We start from the raw sequence: 21,611 nt of genomic DNA on the forward strand, positions 1-21,611 counted from the left end.
TTTTGGTACCAACATCGTGATAACAATCAAACAGCCACATCGGCGCCTCAGAGCTAACATGGTGCATTGTTGCGACACATCGGACTCGGGACAAAATGGTGTCACTCGCTCTCGCGCTGTCCGAGATTGTATAAGACGACGACGCATAATACATAACCATTCTAGAAAACTCAAAACGACATCGTACGGCATGGATCCGTACAAATTGATCGATACTCGCACAAGAGGTACGAGCCAACCGCTCGAAAAGTCGACGGCCATCAACGTGCGTGAAACACAATAACCAGGTTCGAGTTTGACTTGTGGGTTAGCTTAGTCTCTTTTGGACTGCCAGCTCAGTACAAATACTCATGTTTGTCTTCTACACCTGGGAAACGCACCAACTCAATACAAATACTCTCGAACGATGGATAAGAGACGCTCCTGTTTGTCTTCTAAATGTACCATCTAAATACAAATACTCCCAAAATTGTATCTTAGAAAATGTTTCATAAAAATCGATGGTTGATGCCACAAGAACTAGTTTACAAGATGAATTTTTACATGTTAATGTTTTACTTATCCTGCTCACTTGCTGCAGGAGGTCATCTGTGCTCAGATTAGAAACAGCCAAACTCAGATGGCAGGCGGAGGCAGCGGATCCCATCAAAAAATAAAAGCTTCATTGCTCGTCTGAATCCCCAAAAATATATAGATACATGTTTTCGTTCTTTATTGTAGAATATGAGGAGCCATTTATCAGTAAAAGTTTGAGTTCAAGCAATCACTTGCTGTCGTCTCCTTGCCTGGTTCTTGGATAGACTAACTTATGGAAGTGGAGGATACATCGGGTTCTCAAGAATGCTACTTGCATGTCTTGCATTAATTCTTTTCTCTAGCCCCTTGTTCGGGTGATTTCTGAAGTGATGCAGTGGAGTGGAATTAGTATCGAGGAGGTGCAGTATCATCACCATGAATACTGAACATGCAAACATCGGTATCGGTCCAAAGATCCACAGCAGCAAGGCGGTGGCAAAGTACATTGCTCTGAGACCCATCGACCAGAAATTGCTGCCTCTGATCACTGCATTCTGGACGTAGCTTATGGGTATGTCCGAGTCCAGTGTGCTCAGCATGAAGCTGGCATGGACGAGGTACCGTGCCGAGTGGATGAAGCAAGTGAAGGCGGCCAAGAAGCAGGTGAGCAGGGAAACATACTTCACGGAAGACGTGGTCTGGCTTGTGTCCCCGTAGATGACTTCCGACATCAATACCTTGGAGCTGCTTCCTATCCAGGTTCCGATGAGAGAGCTCAGAGCGATAGAGAGCGAGGCCAGGTTGGTTGATGCTGATATACTGCTTGATATCACCTGCAGAGCTATTGCAGTCTCCTCCGGAGTTGTCTGCAGAAATATTTTTGGTCATCCAAGAGGATGAAGTATACCTATATCTGTAAGGTGAAGTGCTTCGAGTTGTATTGAAGATTGACACAGATTATTGTGGATGGACATTACCGGATATCGATGAAGAATAGAGAGCTGGAGGGATTCAACGTACTAACCTGCATCATCCGCTCGACCCATGCTCGCTTGTTGTGGTTCTCATAGCCAATCACAGTGGTGTGGGGAAACCTGAAGAGTCTGTAGAGGAGAAGGAGATGGTACCCAAACAAAATGGCCAACCCAGCTGGGACCAAAACCAGATCTATGGATTCTCTATCCAGCAGCATATCTTCCCCTCACATTCCGGTTCAAGATGCCAGGAGATGTATCCTTCTTCATCCCCGTTGTTTTCTTGATTGTTTCTGAAGGGTAGCAGCCTGCCTTCCGGGGAAAGGCATGAAGAGGTGGGAGACCGAAACAAGTTGCATTTTAGCTTCGGCTACAGGCTTCATGCGTTTGCTTTGCACTCTTCCAGCTTGTAGTATAGAACACCTCACCTAGGTGGCGTAAGCTAACTGGACACACCAGAAGAAATTGAAGTCAGCATCATGGAACAAGACGCTTTAGAGCAACCTGGCATGGGAAGAAGAAAGGAACCACGTACACGGCTCAGTGAGCTACGAAGGGCTTCTATACACCCATGGGATCACGTTTCATGGCGTTAGCATGCAGATAGATAACAAGCTCACAGCAACACTGGGCTCCTCTCACACACTGAGCTATTAACACCATGTTCACTATCCGTGATGATCCATGGATGTAATGACTATCAATGATATATTAAAAATCGATCTAGGTTTTCCACAAGGTAAATCTTAACGAATTCATGGTCCAATTTGATCTAAAGAGAGGTGATGACCATGCATGGAATTTTGGACTAATCATGTCCTTTCATGTTGTCGCATTCGGTCATCAGTAAAACGACGAACGTCAATCAAGATCATCATCTACTTTGAACACAATCATGACCGTTGGTGCGATGTAAAGATGCTTAACGACCGGATTCTATCGATCCCAAATGTGAGTAGCAATCAATTTAATGTTGTACGTATATCTGATGGGCTTTTAATCCTCCGACCCAACACAACGTGGTCTGCTGCTTCTAGCAACATCGCCTTGTGCTTTTAGGGTTTCAGCTTCGTTCACAAAACCTTCGCTGCCGGTCTTTTCTCGGCCTTCACCATTCCCTCCGCTCGCCATGGCTGCCGCCGCTAGGTCGGTCCTTCGCTCGGCTTCGATCCGCGGCGGCGCGGCGCGGGTCGCGGCCGAGGCCGTAGCGGCCTCGCGCCCTCAGCTTCGCTGTCTCCCCAAACTGAGGCCGGCAGCCGCCAGTCGTTTCCTCAGGTAGTAGGCAGATTAGGTAGATACAGACTAGTTGCATTCACTAGGGGTTGGAGTCAATATCTCATCTTGCTGCTTTTGTGTTCCGCTTCTTCTGACGATTTCCTCTTCTTATTTGGGAACATCTTTAAGGTCTCCCGTGGAGGCGAGCTTCTGTGTGGAGTCGCTAATGCCGATGCACAGCGCAACGGCCACGGCGTTGTTGACCTCGATGCTCAATGTTTCGCGTAGGGGATATGGATGGCTCTCCGAAGGTATTATCGGCCACTTCTATCTTCTTTAATTATTTGGTTGACTGGATTGTGTTGACCCCTTCAGACGATTCTATTGTTTGGGTGAATCGGTTAAATGGCGGGATAGTGTTCGTCCAATTTCATCTTGTTATAAAGTTTCAATTTTCCCCATTCAAAAGACCGTGTGGATCTTGATTGAGTTCTTGGTTCATCAGTCAATTTTGACAGCATATTACAGGGTACAAAAAGGAGACATTTTGAATTAACCTTAATGTAATAAAAGACTTAATATGGATCTTATTGGATTTGTCTTGTTCTCTGTGGTTGTTGAACCGCTGTACTCTTTTCTTTCATATTACGTGGTGCTTCTAAAGTGGAAGATATGATTGAGACTTGTTAATCACCTAATTAATTGGTGAATCTACTCTGCTTCCATGGATTAAATTGTTCTTTTTATTTTTTATTTTTAACCTTTTATACTTGTGTAGGAATATTATGCTTATTTGCATTAGTTATGTTTCAAGTTTAGAAAATTGCATTGCATGTAGTATTTCCTTTTGAAGTTCACTTATAGTTTGTTTTATGTCAAATAGCATGGACTAGAAACATCTCTAGTTATCACCAACAATAAGATAGCCTAGGGTGTCAACATAAAGGATTCATGGTTTTCTTATAAGTTGTTGCTTGTATTGTGATGATTTTTCCATATGCTGCCGTTTTCCTACTTTCATGTAAGAGAATTTTTTTTTTCTCTTTTTTCTTTTGTAGGATATGATGAAACTAGATGAAAGCCAAGCACCAAAAGGTAATTAGCATGAAATGTAATAATTATATGGGCTGTTCATAAATTGAACAAGAGATTCATCATTTTTAAAAAGGAAGTGATGCCATAGCTCTCAGACATCACATGTGATGTGAGTTCTCTATAGACCTTTAAAATGTTTACTCTGTCTGTGAACAAATATTGTTATGGAACCAATGTTGGTCAGTACCGACAACTCTGTTGTATACATCACCCATTTAGCCTCATGTCTTATTGTAGCATGGTTAATTCAATTTTGCTTTTCATTGTTATAATTTAGGCAATTTTATCTGGATGCTTAACCAGATGGTAGTAACAACATGTGACAATTGCTAGGTGGAATCTAGCTAACTGGTTATATGTTCTCCTAAAATTACAGATTGGCACAAGTAAATTCCATGAGAACAACGACAATTATATTACATGAATATTTTCCTATTATTGAGTCTATTTAGGACATCTTTAATCAAACTATGACCATCCAAATCTTTTTATATTGTTTCTCCTAAAATTGTCCAAATCTTGCTCTACCCTCTATGATCACATAGAACCTTTATGATCCTTGACACTTTGATTTTATGCTTAAATTTATTTGTTTATCTCCCTATCATGTTGTAAAACTTATCCAAGATATCTAAATCTATTACCTTTGGGAACATTTTATTCTCATTGCTAATTCTTATCTTGGCATTGCTAAAGTTACACTTCATATATTTGGTTTCAATCATATATAGCCTAAAACTTAGTTTCTAGCAATTGTCCCTGGCTGTCAAGAATAGAATTAATCCCAGTTAAATTCTCATGAATTAACATAATATTTAACACACAGGCTTTTCTCTAGCTTTAGCAACTTGTAAGTGTTAAACTTTTCCGTTTAGTTGTTCACATGTATCTTGTTCTTTTGATAAAATTTTGATTTAATTTTGAGGACATATGAGAACGATTACTTGACTAGGCTTGAATTCTACAACAACAATCAAATGACTGATATGACAATAAATTTGATGGATATGCTTGTTAAGATGGTTTAAATGTTTATTTAAATTGCTCCCATAAACTTAGTGATTTGTGTTTTCTCATAGAAGTGATAAGTTGATTAACTATAACTTTAAACCAAGGAATTAACTCCAACTACCAACCCCATGCCACAACTCCCTCCAAGACTAGTATGATATGATAACTACAACATCTCACTAGAAAATATGTATAAGATATAGTTGAAGCTCTAACATAATTTGTTATAGTCACCAAGGTTCGTAATTTCGTATCGTATTGGAGTATCAAGATCAACTTGGTATGGTATGGTATGGTACGAGTATACTGAGCGGTATGCTCTAACATACCGGTCGATGTGTGTGTGTGTGTGTGTATATAAGGTTAAAAAAAAAAAAAAAAGGACGATGTCATCGAGGCAATGTTGCCTTGTTTCTTCTTCCTGCACGGATGAGGAGAAGTAGCCGACGATGCCGAGCCCTTGTCGCCTCAGACGAGGAGGAGGCGACATCTCATTTGCGGTGTCCAACGAGGGATGGCGATGACAGATCGGGATCGTTGACGGAGAACGACGCCAAATCTCCAGGTTCTTCCTTTTCTTCTCCCTCAGCTAATACCACCCCATAGCGGGCGGCAACGGTCGAAATCGACCGTCACCGACCGATTTCATGTGGTAGCGGGCGGTATCATTCGAAATTAAAAACCTTGATAGTCACCAAATTCATTTAAAATGCTGGCTTTTGGAGATTTTATTTTGTATTTTTTTAATTGATAGCAATTTGGTCTACACTCTGGATGTGTGCATGCACTCATGAAGAGTTGTGATTCCTTGTTCTCAAGTTACAGCTGTCTGAATCCTGATTAGTGTGGTTGCATGGCTTATCTAAGCAAGTCTATTTAAATGTTAGTGTAGCAGAGACGAGAACACTGAGATAGATGGCTGGTGTCACAAACAAATACATCATAAAAGAAAATAAGAAAGATGATAAGATGGAGAAACATTTTTCTAAGGCAGTTAGATATCTCTAGAAAAGATATGTTAGACACGAGTGGGAGAAGTCATAAAGGGCATGACAGTACTGGCATCATCTGTGACCACCCTTAAGAAAGTTAACTGGTGTGAGAATGTTCATGTATCTGACCCAATATTAGTTGAGAATGATGTCTGTGGCCGCAATAAATTAGGTGATATGATACATGTTTGTTTGACTTTTTTTGATGTGCTAGACAACTTATCTATTTAAGCTCTTAGTGGAGACATCCAAATCTTGATTGTCAGCACCCTCGATTATTCTTTGTAAAGAATAGAGTTGGTGGTAGTACTAGATTATTCTTTGTAGTGCTGATGAAGTGTCTTTCCTTGATTCAAGTGCAGAACCATGAAAACTTCCCATATGAATACGATTTACTCCTATTTGCATAATTTTGATTGGATGTTGAATTGTGTATTTTACAAAAACTTTTTTTTGTGTGAAAGACCGAGTTACTTTCCTGACGAAAAGTTACACATTTTGTAACTAGGTGCCTAGACCAAAAGCATGTTTGTCCGTATTTAGATAGCATTTCTCTGTCCTGAATATTTTTGTTCAATGCATTGCCAAATGAACAAATATACTGATATTTTTGCATTTATATCAGCTGGCAATGATGATGTATGATGGTCTATCAAGTGGATTCAGCAATACTTTGGATTCAGAAAAGCCAAATGCTTATTTGAGAATGATACCTTGCTATGCTATAGAAGGAACCGACTCGCTTGGTTTTGTGATTTATTTTTTCCTGCTAGATGGACCAATTTAAGGTTCTCGGCTTTTGCTTTTACCCTCCATTGTTTGTTTTGCTGATTCACCCTCGATATGTTCAAGCTTTATGAAACTGAGGGACCAGCTGCAAATAAGAAGGGGAAATGTCTGTCTCAATCAATAAATTAAGAATGTTGGAAATTATTTTGAAGCAATATCAGTGCTCCTCTCTCATCCATCATATAATGGGATTGCCAAGTGAATCTCAGTTTGCACTCATGCCATTTGTTCGAATTATACATGCCTCTCTGAAGCTATCCAAAATGAAGAATTGTTTTGTTTGCTCACGTAATCGGACTTCATTTAGGGCATCGGCATTGTGATTCCTCCTCATTTGAACAGTACACATAACTCGTACAATAATGCTTGTTTGACATTCTTCTTGTTTTTCTTTAGGTCTGATTTTTCAGCACGGAGAATTGCTAAACAGAGGTCATGCTGCTCCTCTTCCTTTGCCTGTCTCCTCAATTATCTCCATTATGAATAAAGAGAATTATCGAAACTTTTCAAACTTGTGTTGCTTGGTCATTGGTGGTTGGAGCTCATGTACTGGTAGATTATGAGTCGTGGCTTCTCGTGTACCTTTCATCAGTAGTAGTTGCTGCGGTTATCTGTTGTTGTTACAGTGTACGCAGTTGCTAAAGTTGTTTCTCTTCAAAGAGTTAGAAGGATATGCACATCAGTGTGTGTACTCGACTCGTTTAGACTGCCTCATCTAAAATAGCTTGTGGTAGAAGGAAATTTGTTGGTTAACTATAGTCATCTAAAATAAGACTCTTTTAGACTGCCTCATCTAAAATAGCTTGTGGCGATGGAATGGTAGGTTGATTGGTAAATAAATGTAGCACGAAAAAGGTTGCTTGTTCCGTTTTAGAATTCTGTTTCTTGTATGTCGAAATCAAATCAGTAGAAAAAGGAGCTACAAGTCTATTCTACTTTATCGTAGGGATGCGCCGCCGCCGGGTTTGGAAATTGGTTGTAATGTATATTGAGAGTTACAAATCACAATACAATGCAAGCGTAAGAAGGCAATGAGGGTTTAAGAATTTAAGATGTGGAAAACACACAAGATTAAGGGAGATATGAATTATATACCTCAAATAGACCATCATCAATTATTCTTTGTAAATAAAAATAAAAATAACAGACATCATTCAATTTTACATGTATCAAAAAAATAAACAGACATGTTTCGATTTTACAGGTAGCTAAAGGTTTTGTAGCTAAATAACTACCTAATCAAATTTCCAGTGTTGAAATAATTATCATGGATTTAAAATGAGAATTGATTCTTAGGTAAATCGATTGCGAAATGCTTTTGTAGAGTGTCCGATATCTCTTTTACATCTTCTATGCGAAAATATTCAATTCTCATAAGATCTTCTTGACTCTTATTCAAAAGGTCCAAAGTAGTCTTATCTTTGTTTGAAACATCCAACAGTTGAGATCTCATATTTACATTTTCCACCTAGTTTATTGTAACGAAAGGAAATTAATTCTAAAATAGCACAACCAGCAGCAGGTAAGAAGATGATTGATTATGGCAACCAAAGGAACCAAAAAAAAAAAAATACAGAGGTTAGATTAACAGTACTATAGTCAATAGAACACAATTACCCATGCTGATTAAAGGGTGCCAAGTGCACATGGACATAAAGACAGGTGTTAACATATGCTCATCGGTGTACATTACTCCTAATTGCAAAATGTGATAGGAAAACATTCAAGTTCAAGTGCCTATCATCCATAATATTTACCACAATGTTCCCTGAACATTGCGTGAGACAAAAATGGAGAGAAATTAATCCTACACAGTTGCAAAGCATATTAATCCACGCTGATCAGCAAAACGCAATATAAATTATATGTGCTCCAAGAAAATATTAGGGTTTTCCATAGTCTTTGTCCAACCACAACATCTGATAAATCATGGTCCTACTCTCAAATTTCATTTGACCACAGGTCTTATGAGAAACGCCCAGTTATCGTGAATGGAATTTTATATCTACAAACACCATATATACTCGCAGGAGACAATTGAAAAACCACCTCTGCAACATAAAGCAAATGTTCGTCTTACCATGCTCGTGGGGTTGCTCCAGCAGCTTGTCCGTTCAATCTATCGAGCAGGGAATTAAAATCCACAGGCTGACCAGTCTCAGCCATCCTCTGAACAAGGCTCATGACCTGATTCCCATCATATCCCATTCCAATAGCTTTCTCAATCATGTCTCCGTAGGGGTGATTGCGCATCAGCCGAGTCTCATAGTGCGGAGCTGGACCATTGCTAGGAGGTCCTTGCTGGTTCCTGGAAGCTGGAAGGTTGCTTGGTGGATAGCTGTAGGCAGGATGGTAAGCTTGTGGATTGTATGGTGTCGGTGGATAAGTTGCACTACCCATGTAACCACCCTTGCCAAACTGTGGTCCAATAGAGGTCTGACTCACTGGGGGCTGCATCTGTTGCTGCATATTATGCAAGGGTGGTGGCTGCGACACGGCTGGGAGCTGCATCTGTTGCTGCATATTATGCAAGGGCGGTGGTTGCGACACGGCTGGGAGCTGCATCTGTTGCTGCATATTATGCAAGGGCGGTGGCTGCGACACGACTGGGAGCTGCATATTATGCAAGGGTGGTGGCTGCGACACTGAGCTGCCTGTTCCTCCATAACCAAATGGCAGAACTTCAGGACGAATTCCACCAGACTGCAGAATTGTCGGATTAGGAACCTGCATGGGCATGCTGCCAGGAAATGTTTCAGGAACAGGATTCACAGGTTGAGATGGATAAGGAGGATAAGATGGTGGCGTTTGAGTTATGATTTGAGCCTGTGAAGCAGGTTGTTGAAGCTTCACCACCTGTTGTGGCATTGGATGGCCTGGTTGTGGAGGCAACAGCTGTTGTCTAGGCAATGACGGAGGCTGATTCTGGTTCGCTATCGGTGGCTGCTGTGGTGGTGCCTGAATTGGGTTGTTCTGAAACTGAGGTCTTGCTTGCACATAGTGTAGCTCATATTGCATGGGTTGGCTGCACTGGTCCTGTGGCAAAGTTTGATGTCGAAGATGGTATTTTCCAGCTTGGTTCATTAAAATTTGGTCCTGTTGGATGTCAGGAGAGACAGGCACTTGGTGCTGGACAGGTAGTTCTTTATATGGTTGGATTGGCTGAGATGTTCCGGCTGGAAGCACTGCTGGAGCACTAGTCTGGTGAGGTAGAACAAGGGCCAGCTGTTGGTTTGCAACGTCTGGCTTGTCATCCAGCTTTTTTGTATCTAAGACTGATCGTGCAACAGCATTTTCATTCTTTTCTACAGATTCTTTCTGCACCAGTTGAAGCTTGGCCAGTTCTTTCTGAGTTTCAGCGAGTTCTTGTTTGTCTCTCAGAATTTGAACAGACCTGTGGACCTGACGTGGCAAGTGAACAGACATATCTCAAAAAGGAAATGAATAACTATCATATAACAAATGCTGTACTTAAAAAAATATCCTCCAATTTAAGACTTCTATATATTTTAAAATGAACCTTCAACAAAGCATTGTAGAACTAATAGGATAAGACTGATGAGTATCACAATAGCATACAGAACAAGAGTTGAAACTGAACTCTTATCAGTTTCAAGTGCATCCATAATAAAAGTATATGTTGATTTTACATAACAGAAATGTGCAAGCCAGACTTTGTACTTTTTCCAATGATAGTACGAAGAAAAAAATAATAAAACCAATGAGAAACCTGACAGACCTACAATATGATGAAGTATACCCACATGGCCATTAACATAAATTTGGTGTCACATTGACCACAGGCAAGCATTACATAAGGAATCTATCATTGTCATTGTAAACCTTTTTCTATTGGTGGAAACAACCTCAACACATATATGGCTATGACTAGCCTCTTAATCCTATCTGAGTTTCTGTCAAGATAGCTTATAATACCATTTTTTATTGAACAATAGCTGATGATAGGATCTTCTGATATATTTCACAGATGACATCATTTTTAACATAGAATTTACATGCATATAGGTCCTCTATTTTCTCAGTTTTCTAACAGATCAAGAAATAACATTTGTAAGAGAAATTACAAGATCAAGCCTATTTAATGTCCTGTGGTTCTTCAAACACCAACGAAATGCACTTATCCACCATCTAAGAATCCTACATGATATATAGGTTTTTGTTTTCTTCATTCTGTGCCAAAGATTGGCTAGAATATGAAGAATAGAAATTATATAACACAGTCATCATCACAGACAAACTATAATCAACAACCAGTTACTTGTAAAAGTGGACTGGATGCCTACTTTTTAAGATAGTATTCCTTGTTTACAACCTTATATACAATAAGTGGTGAATGTCGGTTTTAATCCAGAACCCAGAACCATGACATGACAAAATCTTTATCAGCTAAGCTAAGCTAGGCAGTCCTTCTGCAACCTCATATTAAATGTGCACTTTGGACACAAGTATTAGTCGAAAGCTACAAAACATGCTAACACTATTCCACTCAGAAGATGCTAGGAAATGTTTGATCATCTAGCACATAAAATAATCATCGTTTCTAGCAAACATAGACAGATAGCAAGCTTGAGATATGAGATTTGTACTTAGTAGGTAGCATGCACATATTATAAAATTTTAAATAATCACTATTGTCATATATAAACTTGCTAAAAAAATCAGTTAAAAGAAAAAAGGGTCTTCCTTTAACTAGCTCTACAAAAGGAATTATATAACAGTTACAAACTCACAATAATCAAATGTGATATGAGCATCAAAACTTACTTCCTGAAGATGCTTTTCGAGAGACTTGAACTTCAGATCTTTTTCACTCTGATCCTGAAGGAAATCAGCTCGAAGTTCACCCAGCGACCTTTCAAGTTTGTAGCAAAATATCTCCAGCTGTGACAACCGGCCACTAATACCGTCAAGAGATCGAAGTAGGTTATCAGCATATTTCTTCATACACTTCTCGACAGCAGATATTATATCCTCCCTGGAATAATCTTCTTGCTCATAAATATTTACCAATGGTCTTCCTATCCTGCTCTCATGCAAATCCTGCTCCAAGAACATCAAGGGACGTAAGCAATATCAGATAAATGACCAGCCGACTGGGCCAAATGAACTGAGTAATGGACTTATCATTAAATTTCTAGTGAATTCAACATAATAAGGATAATTAACTTAGATAGTAGTGATATGTATAAGAGATAAACAAATAAAAAAGAGTGCAATCTTATGGCTAAACTTAAAAAAAAGAGAAGAAGTCTTGCAGAAGGCCCAATCCATTTGCATGTCAACATGGGGAAAATGATACATACAATAATAAATTACTACTAACACCAACCGATGGTGTCGACTTTCACATTCTGCACATAGAAGTTCAGATAATTATCATTGACTAACATGACAAGTTTACCCAAAAAATACGATGAAATCATCCCAAGATTCCGACGAAAAATATTTAATACGTCGATGAATTGATGCCCTAGAAAAGAATCATTCTAGTATTTGCATAAGCAGGAAAACCCTAATTCTTCCGTACCCTGAACCATCGATTACATTAGACCAATCGATGGCGTTCAAAGTGACGCCCCATGTTACGAGAGAAAATGAGCGTCGATATCTACTCTAAACAGCAAACCAAATTGGTGGACCAATCCAAATCACTATAGCACAAACAACGAGGCACCAAGACGTGCTACAAACAGAGGAACAAAGAAACTAAGATCATGAAAGGAGAATACCCTCCCGGGAGGATCCGATCGCTTCCCGATCGAGATGTCCTGGGCCGCGTAATCGTCGTAGGAGCAGAGGACATCATCGGAGCCGAAATCAAACGATCGGGAGCTCGAGGCGCCAGCCCGACCAGCGGATCCACCAGACGCCATGGAAGAAGAGATCAAGGAAGGGCTAGGGCTACAACCTTCTCTTTTCTTCGTCTCGAAGGAAAGGGGAAGCCGACGACAAGAGCGGTGGCTTTTCGTCGACGACGGGTAGGTTATAGAGCGCGACGGCGTCGAGGCGGAAAAGTAAGCCTCGACGCACGAGCGTACAGCATCGTGTGGTAAGATGTACTCGCTACACGTTTCTTGTGGGGGGGCATTAACTCGCGAAGTAGACCAACCTCGAAAGGGCGGCAACGACCTGAAATGTATTAATAACGCGGGTTTCGTTTAAGCTAAATGGCGACAAAGAGACACTTGACATTAACTCGTGTTGAGTTTATCCGTGTTCTTTTGGTTTTTGATTTGGGTGGTCGGTGACGATAAGGATGGAAATATAAATTTTTAGATGGTTGTTTTACAAATATACCCTATATCTTAAAATACCATTTTTGCTCTTACAAATTATGATATATATATATATATATATATATCATAATTAGCTTAATTAGTTTAATTAAAAGTATAAATCATTTTTAAAATTCTTAAATTATAATTTTTGTATGTATATTTTTTATTTTGATATAATTTAAATATATTTTTTTTACTTTTAGTGATAAGTATGTTTAGTTGGAGTTGGAAAATCAAGAAGCATTAAAATCATCCTCCATTTTCAATATCACCTTTTAAGCTTCACTCCAAGGAATAATTTTTCTTGAGCTCTCATGCTCATGCCATCAAACCATGACTTAAATCATATGAATATCTTAATATTTTAAATAATTAGTTAATTAATTACCTTAAAGGTGACAACATTCCAAAATTACACAGAGAGAAAAATAAGCTCAGAAAAATCATATAATGTTGTTTGAAAAATAGTATATAAAGTCAATGAATTTTTATATTTGTCCCTACAGATAATCTAAAACTTTTATGAATATCTTTCAGCTAATATTTATCAGTCGATTTTGATTTATATTGACTAATAAATAATAATAATAATAATAATTTACACTTACATCTTTTGAAATATAGACAAATATTAAGCTATTACTAATCATAGTTATCACTTAATTAATAATTAAAATATTAAGCTCCTAAAATACCATTTAGTATCAATTTCAAGTTTGTCATCGTTAATCGATAGAGATTAACTAAAAGAAGAAGAGAATATTTGTCAGCTTAAATTAAATGGAAAATATAAAAAAACAGTAACTTGGGAGGGATATTTGTACAAATATATCCTCGTCTTAAGGAAGAAACGGCGTGCAGTGTAATATTTGGATCCTCCGAGAGTTTTTTTTTGTCGGTATTCATCAGCAAGTCCAGCAAGTGTTCGATCAAATTCCCACGCCATTTTGCGCTCGTTGCCGACCCACGCTCCCTCCTCCGAGTCATCCTCTTCCCCCTCCTCGAGCGACAAGACGCGGATCGTTCCCCCGGCGGTGCTCGGGGTCGCTGCCGTTGTGGCGGTGGCGTGAGCAGCAATTGTTCGATCAAATTCCCACGCCATTTTGCGCTCGATGACGACCCACGCTCCCTCCTCCTCGAGCGACAAGACCGCGGCGGTGCTCGGGGTTGCTGCCGCTGTGGCGGCGGCCTCCTCTCCTGGCTGGGCAAGTACCGGAGCCGGGTGGTAGGGATCATTCCCGCCCGTTTCGCCTCGTCCCGCTTCCCCGGAAAGCCCCTCGTCCGGATCCTTGGCAAACCAATGATCCAGGTTCATCGGTAGAAACACTCTTGATCTCGGGCTTTCATCGTAAAAACTCTCTTGTTTCTTGGGTTCTAATTGCAGTTTAAAATCAGAATCTATGTGTGCAAATATGTTGGTTATTCTTTGTTGTCAGAGAACATGGGAGAGAGCAAAGTTGGCGTCCGCTTTGGATCGCATTGGTAATTTGCCTTCAAATTTATTTACTTGATTCAAATATAACGAATGTTTAGGCTAGTTTCGTAGAAGGCAGCGTGATTTCTCTTGCTTGTGTTAACATGCTAGCGCCCACTTCTTCCTCATTCTTGATTAAAAATCAGCTTAGGTAGAAAATTTCACGCATGATAAACTATAGTTGGTCCAAATTTTATAAAATCTCTAGAATGGACCAAATAGGAAGGTAATTGGCATGAATTGTTGAGAAGAAAGGAGATTTACTTGATGCCATCAGAGCTTTGTTTATTGCTAATCATGTTAAAATTTTGTTTATTGGACCATACATCTAGGATTTTTACATACTTATTGTATTATTACCAAAACACCTTTCGCAATTGTTTCCTCCAAACAATCTGTTTATGCCTTGGTATATGACATCATTGTTCTTGCAGTTGTGGCGACAGACAATGAGAAGATTGCAGAATGTTGTAGAGGATTTGGAGTTGATGTGATAATGACCTCAGAAGAGTGCAAAAATGGTTTTTTTTTTCTGTGTTTCATTCTCTTTATTTTATTATAACATAATTACTGTTGTTCATTGATTTTTGAGAGGTGAATAGATCCGCAACTCAAATTTACAGTTAGATTGTGAAGTGTTGCATTGTCCAACTAATTTCAGGAACAGAACGTTGTTATGAAGCCCTTCAAAAGCTTGGGGAAAACTATGACATTGTTGTCAATATCCAGGGAGATGAGCCTCTTATAGAACCATAGATAATAGATGGTGTTGTTAAATCTTTGCAGGTATTTAGTTGCTTTTCCATGATGTCTTTGTATGTCTTCCTACTCTTCAACTTAATTCTAGATTCCGTGCATCATCAAATACAAATTATTTGAAGGCAAGTATATATTCCATTCAACATAGGCTTGTCACACTTCCTTCACCAGGCAGATGTTTCAACTGAGTGGTACTTACTGTATCCTTTTCTGCAATGACAGAATTTTGTGATAATTATAAAAGATAACCAAAAATATACTTCCATCAAGTTCTTTATCTGGTAAAATTCTAGAAAAATCCTAAACAGCAATCTAGTGTATCTGACATGGATGAATTGATGATGTCTATGCAGAAATTACATTTTAGCACATATTTTTATGCTCTTGCTTATACTTTCTGAGATTGTATTGAGAACAGATCAATATGACGCAATAGAAAGACATGACACTACTGGCATGTCAGCTACATTTCAAGGAACCTGCACTATAGTTAGGTTGATTTATTCTTCACAAGTCTGATTAGAGAAATCACCAATAATCTTTCCAAAGATCTTATACTTGTATTACACACTCTCCGAGCTAATCCAATATGATAAGCTGTTCCAAATATGCATTGGGCAACTCTTTGCCTGACTTCTGGCCATTAATTTTCTTTTTCTCAGGTTTACACCTTTGAGCATAATGCAAGGTGTTGTTAGTTCCTCCATCTATGACCTAGCGTTGAATGATTATGATCTGCTGTTGTTACAGTAATTGAATTGCTGCTATAGGAAGAATCATTTGCAGGCTATGCATGATATAATTTCTAGAATTTAATGGAACTCAATTTTATAAAAGTGCGTATCAGTCAATATTACTTTAAATACTAATGTTCTATGAATATTGCTGTCACAATTTGTTGAATCTACATAGTTGTAATTACATTACAAAAACATGCAAGGATTTACAAATGTAGACTAGTTCAAAGGTATATTCTGAGATCTGCAAGACTTTATTTTCTCACAGATGAGAACATTCTTGGTTGACATATACTGTCTGCTTTTCTTGCTATTGACATAGTATGGACTGGAGCTTTCATCTCCAGTTTCGTAGCCTGGTATTGTTGCTTTCATAATTTCATTTGCCTCCTTCAGACATCCATCCAAGTTCCCATAAACTCAGCTAAATTTATTGCCATTTTGAACCTCAGATTGCTTCTTTTATGTAACTCTCTGTTATACTTAGTTTCACCAAAAGCACACTGTGTGTTCTGTAGGGATCTCCTGATGCGGTATTCAGTACTGCTGTTACATCCTTAAAACCTGAGGATGGACTTGACCCAAATAGGGTAAAGTGTGTGATTGACAGTCATGGTTATGCAATCTACTTCTCTAGGGGATTGATCCCATTTAACAAGTTAGGTTTGCTCATGTCACAATTTTGAATTCTTCATGACAAGATATCCTGGAACTTCTGATCCATTCATTGCAATGATCATATGTTTGCATGATTCAGGTCCGGGATGGTTAACCCACAGTACCCCTATCTACTTCACTTGGGTATTCAGGTCCGTATGCCACTCATCTGAAAATGTTTATGTGCCCTTTATTATCTACAATTAGAAATGTTGCAGTGTGTTTTTTTTTAACAAACATTTATGTTCCTTGTTCTATTGAGACTCCTAATGTATGGTATTTCTGTGTAAGCCAGATCTTTGATTCAAATTTCTTAAGAATCTACCCGAGCCTCCCACCTACTCCCCTGCAACTAGAAGAAGACCTTGAACAACTTAAAGTTCTCGAAAATGGTTACAGAACGAAGGTACTTGCACATATGTCATTCCATATCATCTCAGGATTATATAGGGCAAAGTTCATTTTTTATTTGTTTTAAAAGTGAGCATCTAAACTTCTCATATCATCTTTGGCATACGAACTGACTACGTTCCAGCTTTTATAATTAGTAAATAAATTTCTAGATTTGGTATATATCACTAGATTTACTCTGTGCAGTTGCTAATTCTTCTGACTTGTAGCAACATTTTTCATGTGATGTCACTAGAAACCACCTACTTATGCTGGCACAAGATGCTCGCTCATGCACACGTCATGATCCTTGTTGTATGCTCATGTCATCACTAAAAGAAGCTGGCCTTAATAATTGTCTGCGTTTTCTTTAAATTATTTTGACACCAGTGCAACCCTTTGATACATTTACCAGCTTAACTGATTATAGCCTTTTTCCCTATTGCATATGATGCCATTGCCTCGGTGTGGAAGATTTGAGAATGAAAACATGAGTATACAATATTATTTCAACAATCATTTCTGAGAAATATATAATTTTTAGAACAAACCAATCATGTGGCAGAGTAGATGACCAATGCACTCATCTGAAATTTGATATAGATGGTCAAAAATAACATCTCGAAGAGCTTCTAAATTAACATTAGCATCTTCGAGATTAGATAAACTATAAGTTTCCAGCCAATGTTGTCATTTGATATTATAATAGTTCAGCAATGACTACAAGAAAATTTTGGCTTTCGATTCAAGAGTTTAGCTGTCTTGCTGCTTCTTGATCAGTTAATCTCCATGATTCTGTATACAAGTATCGTATTAATTTCTTGAGATCGATTGGTGATGCACATCATGAGCATATGCCTACATCCTGGTATTAATTGGCCTTTCTAATTGAATGCCTCCACTGGTGTTTCTTTGTTCTGTCTTCAATTTGGCTTGTTCTGATACAGGTAATCAAGGTTAACCACGATGCTCATGGTGTTGATTCTCCCGAGGATGTTGATATAATAGAAGCATTCATGCGAGAAAGAAATATATCGTAAGAGTTATAATGAGACGACATGAACTAGACGATGATGCTTATGAGGTATGGAAGCTACGTGTTTTTCATATCACCTTGTTGATCTTGCAAGATTCTTTCAAGTGTTTGCATGATTTGCATACTTTTAAGATACTGATGTATGAGTAGCATTTACTTAAACAAGGTTTGACTTGCAAGTTTTTGGATTCTTATCGGATTTGGAAAGATCCGAAAATATGAATCCGGATTCGAATATGATCCGACATCAGGTTCAAAAGCTTAGTCCAAACCAATACGTCTTCCCTACAGCTTCATGTTCGGTACATCGAAACAAGGAGATACGAATACAAAGAGCGCACGATCTCTACTTATGCAGGTTTTTCTTCTTCCAAAGCTCACCGAACATGCGAACTCCGGCCACCCCCTTCTTCCTCCTCCTTCCGGCCACCACCCCCTCCTCCCCCATGCCATCCCCGGCCATCAGCGCTGGACCCCATTCTTCGTCCCCGACGTCGCCGGGGACCAGTGCCGCGGCGGCCGCCTCGGCGGCCTTCCGCCACTGTTCCGTCTGCACCCTTAGCAGATTCATTTCCGCCTCTAGCACCGACTTCGCCCCTTCTGCCGCCTGCAGCTGCTCAGTTAGCAGCTCCTCCTTCGCCTTGCTCTGTTTCAGCTCCTCTTCCGCTGATCGCAGCTTCGTCATGAGCTCCTCTTCCTTGGCACGTGCTGCGGCGGTCGCTTTCGCGGTCTCCTCCGCTGCTCTCCTCTTGAAGAGCACGTTCTCTTCTAGCAGAATCCCCACCTCTGTCGTTTTCTCCAGTAGCTTGGACTTGAGTTCGACCATCTCAGTCGAGTCCGGAATTTCCACCCTCTTACACTGTTCTTCCTCTGTCTTCTCCTCTTCTTTCGCCGTTTCTGTCTCGTCTTCTTCAGGCTTGCTGACATCGTCTTTCCCATGGTGAATGGGCTCGGTCGGTGCTACTACTTGGAAGACGTCGTTGGTGTTCGGTGAATTGATGCTCTCCTCTTCGGTCTTCGCCTCCTGAGTGACTTCGGATATCTCATCGGAGTCCTGAGAAAGCAGAAGCTTCTCTTCTTCAACTGCTTTCGCTACTGGGCTGGCGGCGGGCACTTGCTCCTTGGACATCTCGAGAGCTCGTTCCGCGTCGAGCTTCGCGGCTTCCGCCAAGGCCAGTCGGTCCCTTAGCCTATCGAGCTCCACCAGCGCTCTGCCGAGCTTGGTCTCCAGATCGGTGACCCTGGGGCCGCTCTTCCTCTGGATCTACAGAAACGGTAGCCACAAGGACTGAATCATCGACGCCGAGATCAAAACGGACAGCCACGGGGGGGGGGGGGGGGGGGGGGGGGGGGGGGAGCTCACCTCGTGCAAGGTAGAACGAGGGGACTGCCGTTTCTCCGGTTTCACACGGCGATCGACTGCGGCCACCGCTGTGCGGTGGAGGCTGTTGACCTCAGAGTTGGTCTTCTGGTGGAGCGGCACACGCTGCGGCCGCCTCTGCGGCAACTCCGTTCCTCTGTTTCCCGACAAATGATCGGTAACTCCGAAATCAAAAGCCAAACACATGAATCTACACCCTGACATTACCTGGATTTCGACATTGGATTGAAGCTCAAAGCAGGAAAGTCTCGTCACAAGAGATCACCAACCACCTGCTTGCAAGATCAGATAAAGCTTTGGCTCGACAACCGATAACATCAACTAGGAAGACGGCAGAATAAATAAACAGAGGAGACAATTCAAATTTCAAACACTATCACGCCCACTCGACAAGAAGCAGAAATCTGCACCCCACACGCCACATTTAGATCCTGGCAATCCAACACCGGCACCGGCCGATCTGATCATTTTTACAGCAAATCTCTACGTGATTCGAAGGTTTTCAACCCCAGCGTTGTGAGGCCAAACCATGGGAAGAATGCGAACATGGAGCGTCCCCATTCAATAAATTTCCTGCATGCTCGAGGCAGCGGACCGCACCACTACCTCATTAATTACTTGTGTCTCCAAATGGGAACATGTCCATTGCAGTGCCATAATTAGATATACAAAAGAAACCATGAGATCTACTGGTATATAGCAGAGAGGTGAAGCGACTCCCGAAACTAGAGGAAGAACATGCTTGCAGACCAGGAAAGATGAGCGTATCAGAGAAACTACTAAGGAGGAGGAGGAGGAGGAGGAGGAGGAGGAGGAGGAGGAGGCTTGAGAATCAAAATTAATTCTACTTGCAAGGGAAAGAAAGTTCCAACCCGAGAGCTTTACCCCACGCGGACCGATCTCCCGAAGCATCAACTCGAAAGCTTGTGGAGAGCGAGAGGGAAGCGAGGTGGGGATTAATTCAAAGGTAAAATGGTGCTGTGAGATCCGTGCAGCGCGGATCAAAGGCGGAAGATCGACCCTCCACCCTCGGCCACAGTGTCTTTACCGTTTGGTACGGAACAGCAGAAGCACTGCCCGTTTCCCGAGCCATGCGTTTGAATTAAAGTGAGAGCGAGAAAAGAAGGCGGAGGTCGCTCTCTTTCTTTCTTTCTTCTTTGAGCTGCTCATCTTCCCTGGAAAAGCTTTCTTTCGTTGGCTACTGACAGCGAGTGAATGAGGTTGGAGAACGGACGAAGGGTGCTGCTGATGGACTTTTCAGTCCAGAAATAATATTAGTATGCTACCTTTTTTTCTATGAAGTTAAAAATGTTTATAAATAACAGGTATTCCGAATCTTAAAGAAGCCAATCAGATTGGATGAATCCCAAAGCATCTATGATCTCTGATCGATATCCATTTGTGAGATGAATAATTTTGTTGATCATCAAACATGGCATTTGATTGTATCTCGTAAACTAAAAGACAGCTCGATTCCCAAGTTCTCGACGGGACATACATCTCTTTCCTCGCCGAAATCTCAACGCATAATAATAATAATAATGATGATGATGATGATGATGATGATGACAAGAAATGCTTTAGAAAATGAGTCGCATAATAACAAGCACCACTTTTCCATGGGAATCGCAAGACGTGTCCCGTTTCCAGACGGTCCAACGCACCGACCCGAAACGAGTCAACAAAGTCCACGATTGAAGGTCGCGAAGTCAGCCCTCGGCTGCACCTCCAGGCGCTGGCGCAGGAGCCACCGATCGGCCAGGTACGAAGGGGACGGGTACGCCATGACGCAGGTGGTGCCACCGGCAGACGGGGTGGCGCCGGCGTGGGGCGCGCGGCGCATCTTACGGCGGCCAGCGCCCACTGGGACGTTGCGCAGCGTGCCCCCGGCTGTCCAGTAGCGGTGGCAGGCCCTGCAGAAGTGCCGCGGCTGGTTCACGTTGTAGTTGTTGAAGTAGCAGAACTTGGTCTCCTTGCTCTGGCACCGCGGGCACGGCAGCGCCACGGCCGACGCTGCCTCCCTGGCCGCCGCGGTCTCGTCCTTCGCCTCCTTCTTCTCCTTGGCTTGTGTGTCTTCCTTGAGGATCACTGCGCCGAACAACTTGATACTTGTTGCTTCGTCCACTTCGCCCATCATATTAGATAGTTAGGGAGATCTAGAGAGAGAGAGAGAGAGAGAGAGAGAGAGGGAGCTGATACAAGTAACTAAAAGAGGGAGGGGAGGGGAGTAGGGTATATAAGATGGGACATGCACTCCCTTCTATGAGTGCCGTCTTAGGCAGATTG

The 21,611-nt window shown here is 41.0% G+C and overlaps 5 protein-coding genes and 1 pseudogene across 9 annotated transcripts; 2 read left to right on the plus strand and 4 right to left on the minus strand.

Annotated features, from left to right (window-relative positions):
• Nucleotides 1-781: 781 nt before the first annotated feature.
• Nucleotides 782-1,832, minus strand: LOC135672372 (uncharacterized). The gene is made up of 2 exons (XM_065180835.1): nucleotides 1,541-1,832; nucleotides 782-1,382 (listed from the first exon to the last, which is right to left on the minus strand). Exons 1-2 carry the CDS (start codon nucleotides 1,706-1,708, stop codon nucleotides 807-809), a joined length of 744 nt encoding a protein of 247 aa, XP_065036907.1. The 5' UTR covers nucleotides 1,709-1,832; the 3' UTR covers nucleotides 782-806.
• A 648-nt stretch (nucleotides 1,833-2,480) lies between these two features.
• Nucleotides 2,481-7,290, plus strand: LOC135582476 (protein NUCLEAR FUSION DEFECTIVE 6, mitochondrial-like). 4 transcript variants are annotated; one of them, XR_010498405.1, is made up of 4 exons: nucleotides 2,481-2,765; nucleotides 2,895-3,016; nucleotides 3,764-3,800; nucleotides 6,989-7,290. XR_010498405.1 is itself a non-coding variant. In XM_065161381.1 (3 exons), exons 1-3 carry the CDS (start codon nucleotides 2,620-2,622, stop codon nucleotides 6,446-6,448), a joined length of 288 nt encoding a protein of 95 aa, XP_065017453.1. In that variant the 5' UTR covers nucleotides 2,483-2,619; the 3' UTR covers nucleotides 6,449-6,811. The 4 variants fall into 4 exon arrangements, 1 of the variants encoding a protein (XP_065017453.1); XR_010498404.1 differs by lacking the exon at nucleotides 6,989-7,290 and adding an exon at nucleotides 6,429-6,811; XR_010498406.1 differs by lacking the exon at nucleotides 3,764-3,800 and having other exon boundaries at nucleotides 2,482-2,765.
• Nucleotides 7,291-8,430: 1,140 nt separating this feature from the next.
• On the minus strand, nucleotides 8,431-12,653 carry LOC135644017 (uncharacterized). The gene is made up of 3 exons (XM_065161373.1): nucleotides 12,343-12,653; nucleotides 11,378-11,653; nucleotides 8,431-9,994 (listed from the first exon to the last, which is right to left on the minus strand). Exons 1-3 carry the CDS (start codon nucleotides 12,484-12,486, stop codon nucleotides 8,669-8,671), a joined length of 1,746 nt encoding a protein of 581 aa, XP_065017445.1. The 5' UTR covers nucleotides 12,487-12,653; the 3' UTR covers nucleotides 8,431-8,668.
• Nucleotides 12,654-14,068: 1,415 nt separating this feature from the next.
• Nucleotides 14,069-18,070, plus strand: LOC135644036 (3-deoxy-manno-octulosonate cytidylyltransferase, mitochondrial-like; annotated as a pseudogene).
• A 92-nt stretch (nucleotides 18,071-18,162) lies between these two features.
• LOC135644029 (interactor of constitutive active ROPs 1-like) lies at nucleotides 18,163-20,670 on the minus strand. Of its 2 annotated transcripts, none has more exons than XM_065161402.1 (4): nucleotides 20,211-20,670; nucleotides 19,533-19,597; nucleotides 19,308-19,461; nucleotides 18,163-19,208 (listed from the first exon to the last, which is right to left on the minus strand). In XM_065161402.1, exons 2-4 carry the CDS (start codon nucleotides 19,544-19,546, stop codon nucleotides 18,291-18,293), a joined length of 1,086 nt encoding a protein of 361 aa, XP_065017474.1. In that variant the 5' UTR covers nucleotides 19,547-19,597; nucleotides 20,211-20,670; the 3' UTR covers nucleotides 18,163-18,290. The 2 variants fall into 2 exon arrangements, with proteins under 2 accessions (XP_065017474.1, XP_065017470.1); XM_065161398.1 differs by having other exon boundaries at nucleotides 20,198-20,669.
• A 174-nt stretch (nucleotides 20,671-20,844) lies between these two features.
• LOC135644041 (dof zinc finger protein 5-like) lies at nucleotides 20,845-21,587 on the minus strand. Its single transcript, XM_065161420.1, has one exon. The coding sequence runs from the start codon at nucleotides 21,460-21,462 to the stop codon at nucleotides 21,004-21,006; it is 459 nt and encodes a 152-aa protein (XP_065017492.1). The 5' UTR covers nucleotides 21,463-21,587; the 3' UTR covers nucleotides 20,845-21,003.
• Between the last annotated feature and the right edge of the window lie 24 nt (nucleotides 21,588-21,611).

Source organism: Musa acuminata, chromosome BXJ1-4 (genome assembly GCF_036884655.1).
Source record: "Musa acuminata AAA Group cultivar baxijiao chromosome BXJ1-4, Cavendish_Baxijiao_AAA, whole genome shotgun sequence".
In the NCBI taxonomy this organism is placed as follows: domain Eukaryota; kingdom Viridiplantae; phylum Streptophyta; class Magnoliopsida; order Zingiberales; family Musaceae; genus Musa; species Musa acuminata.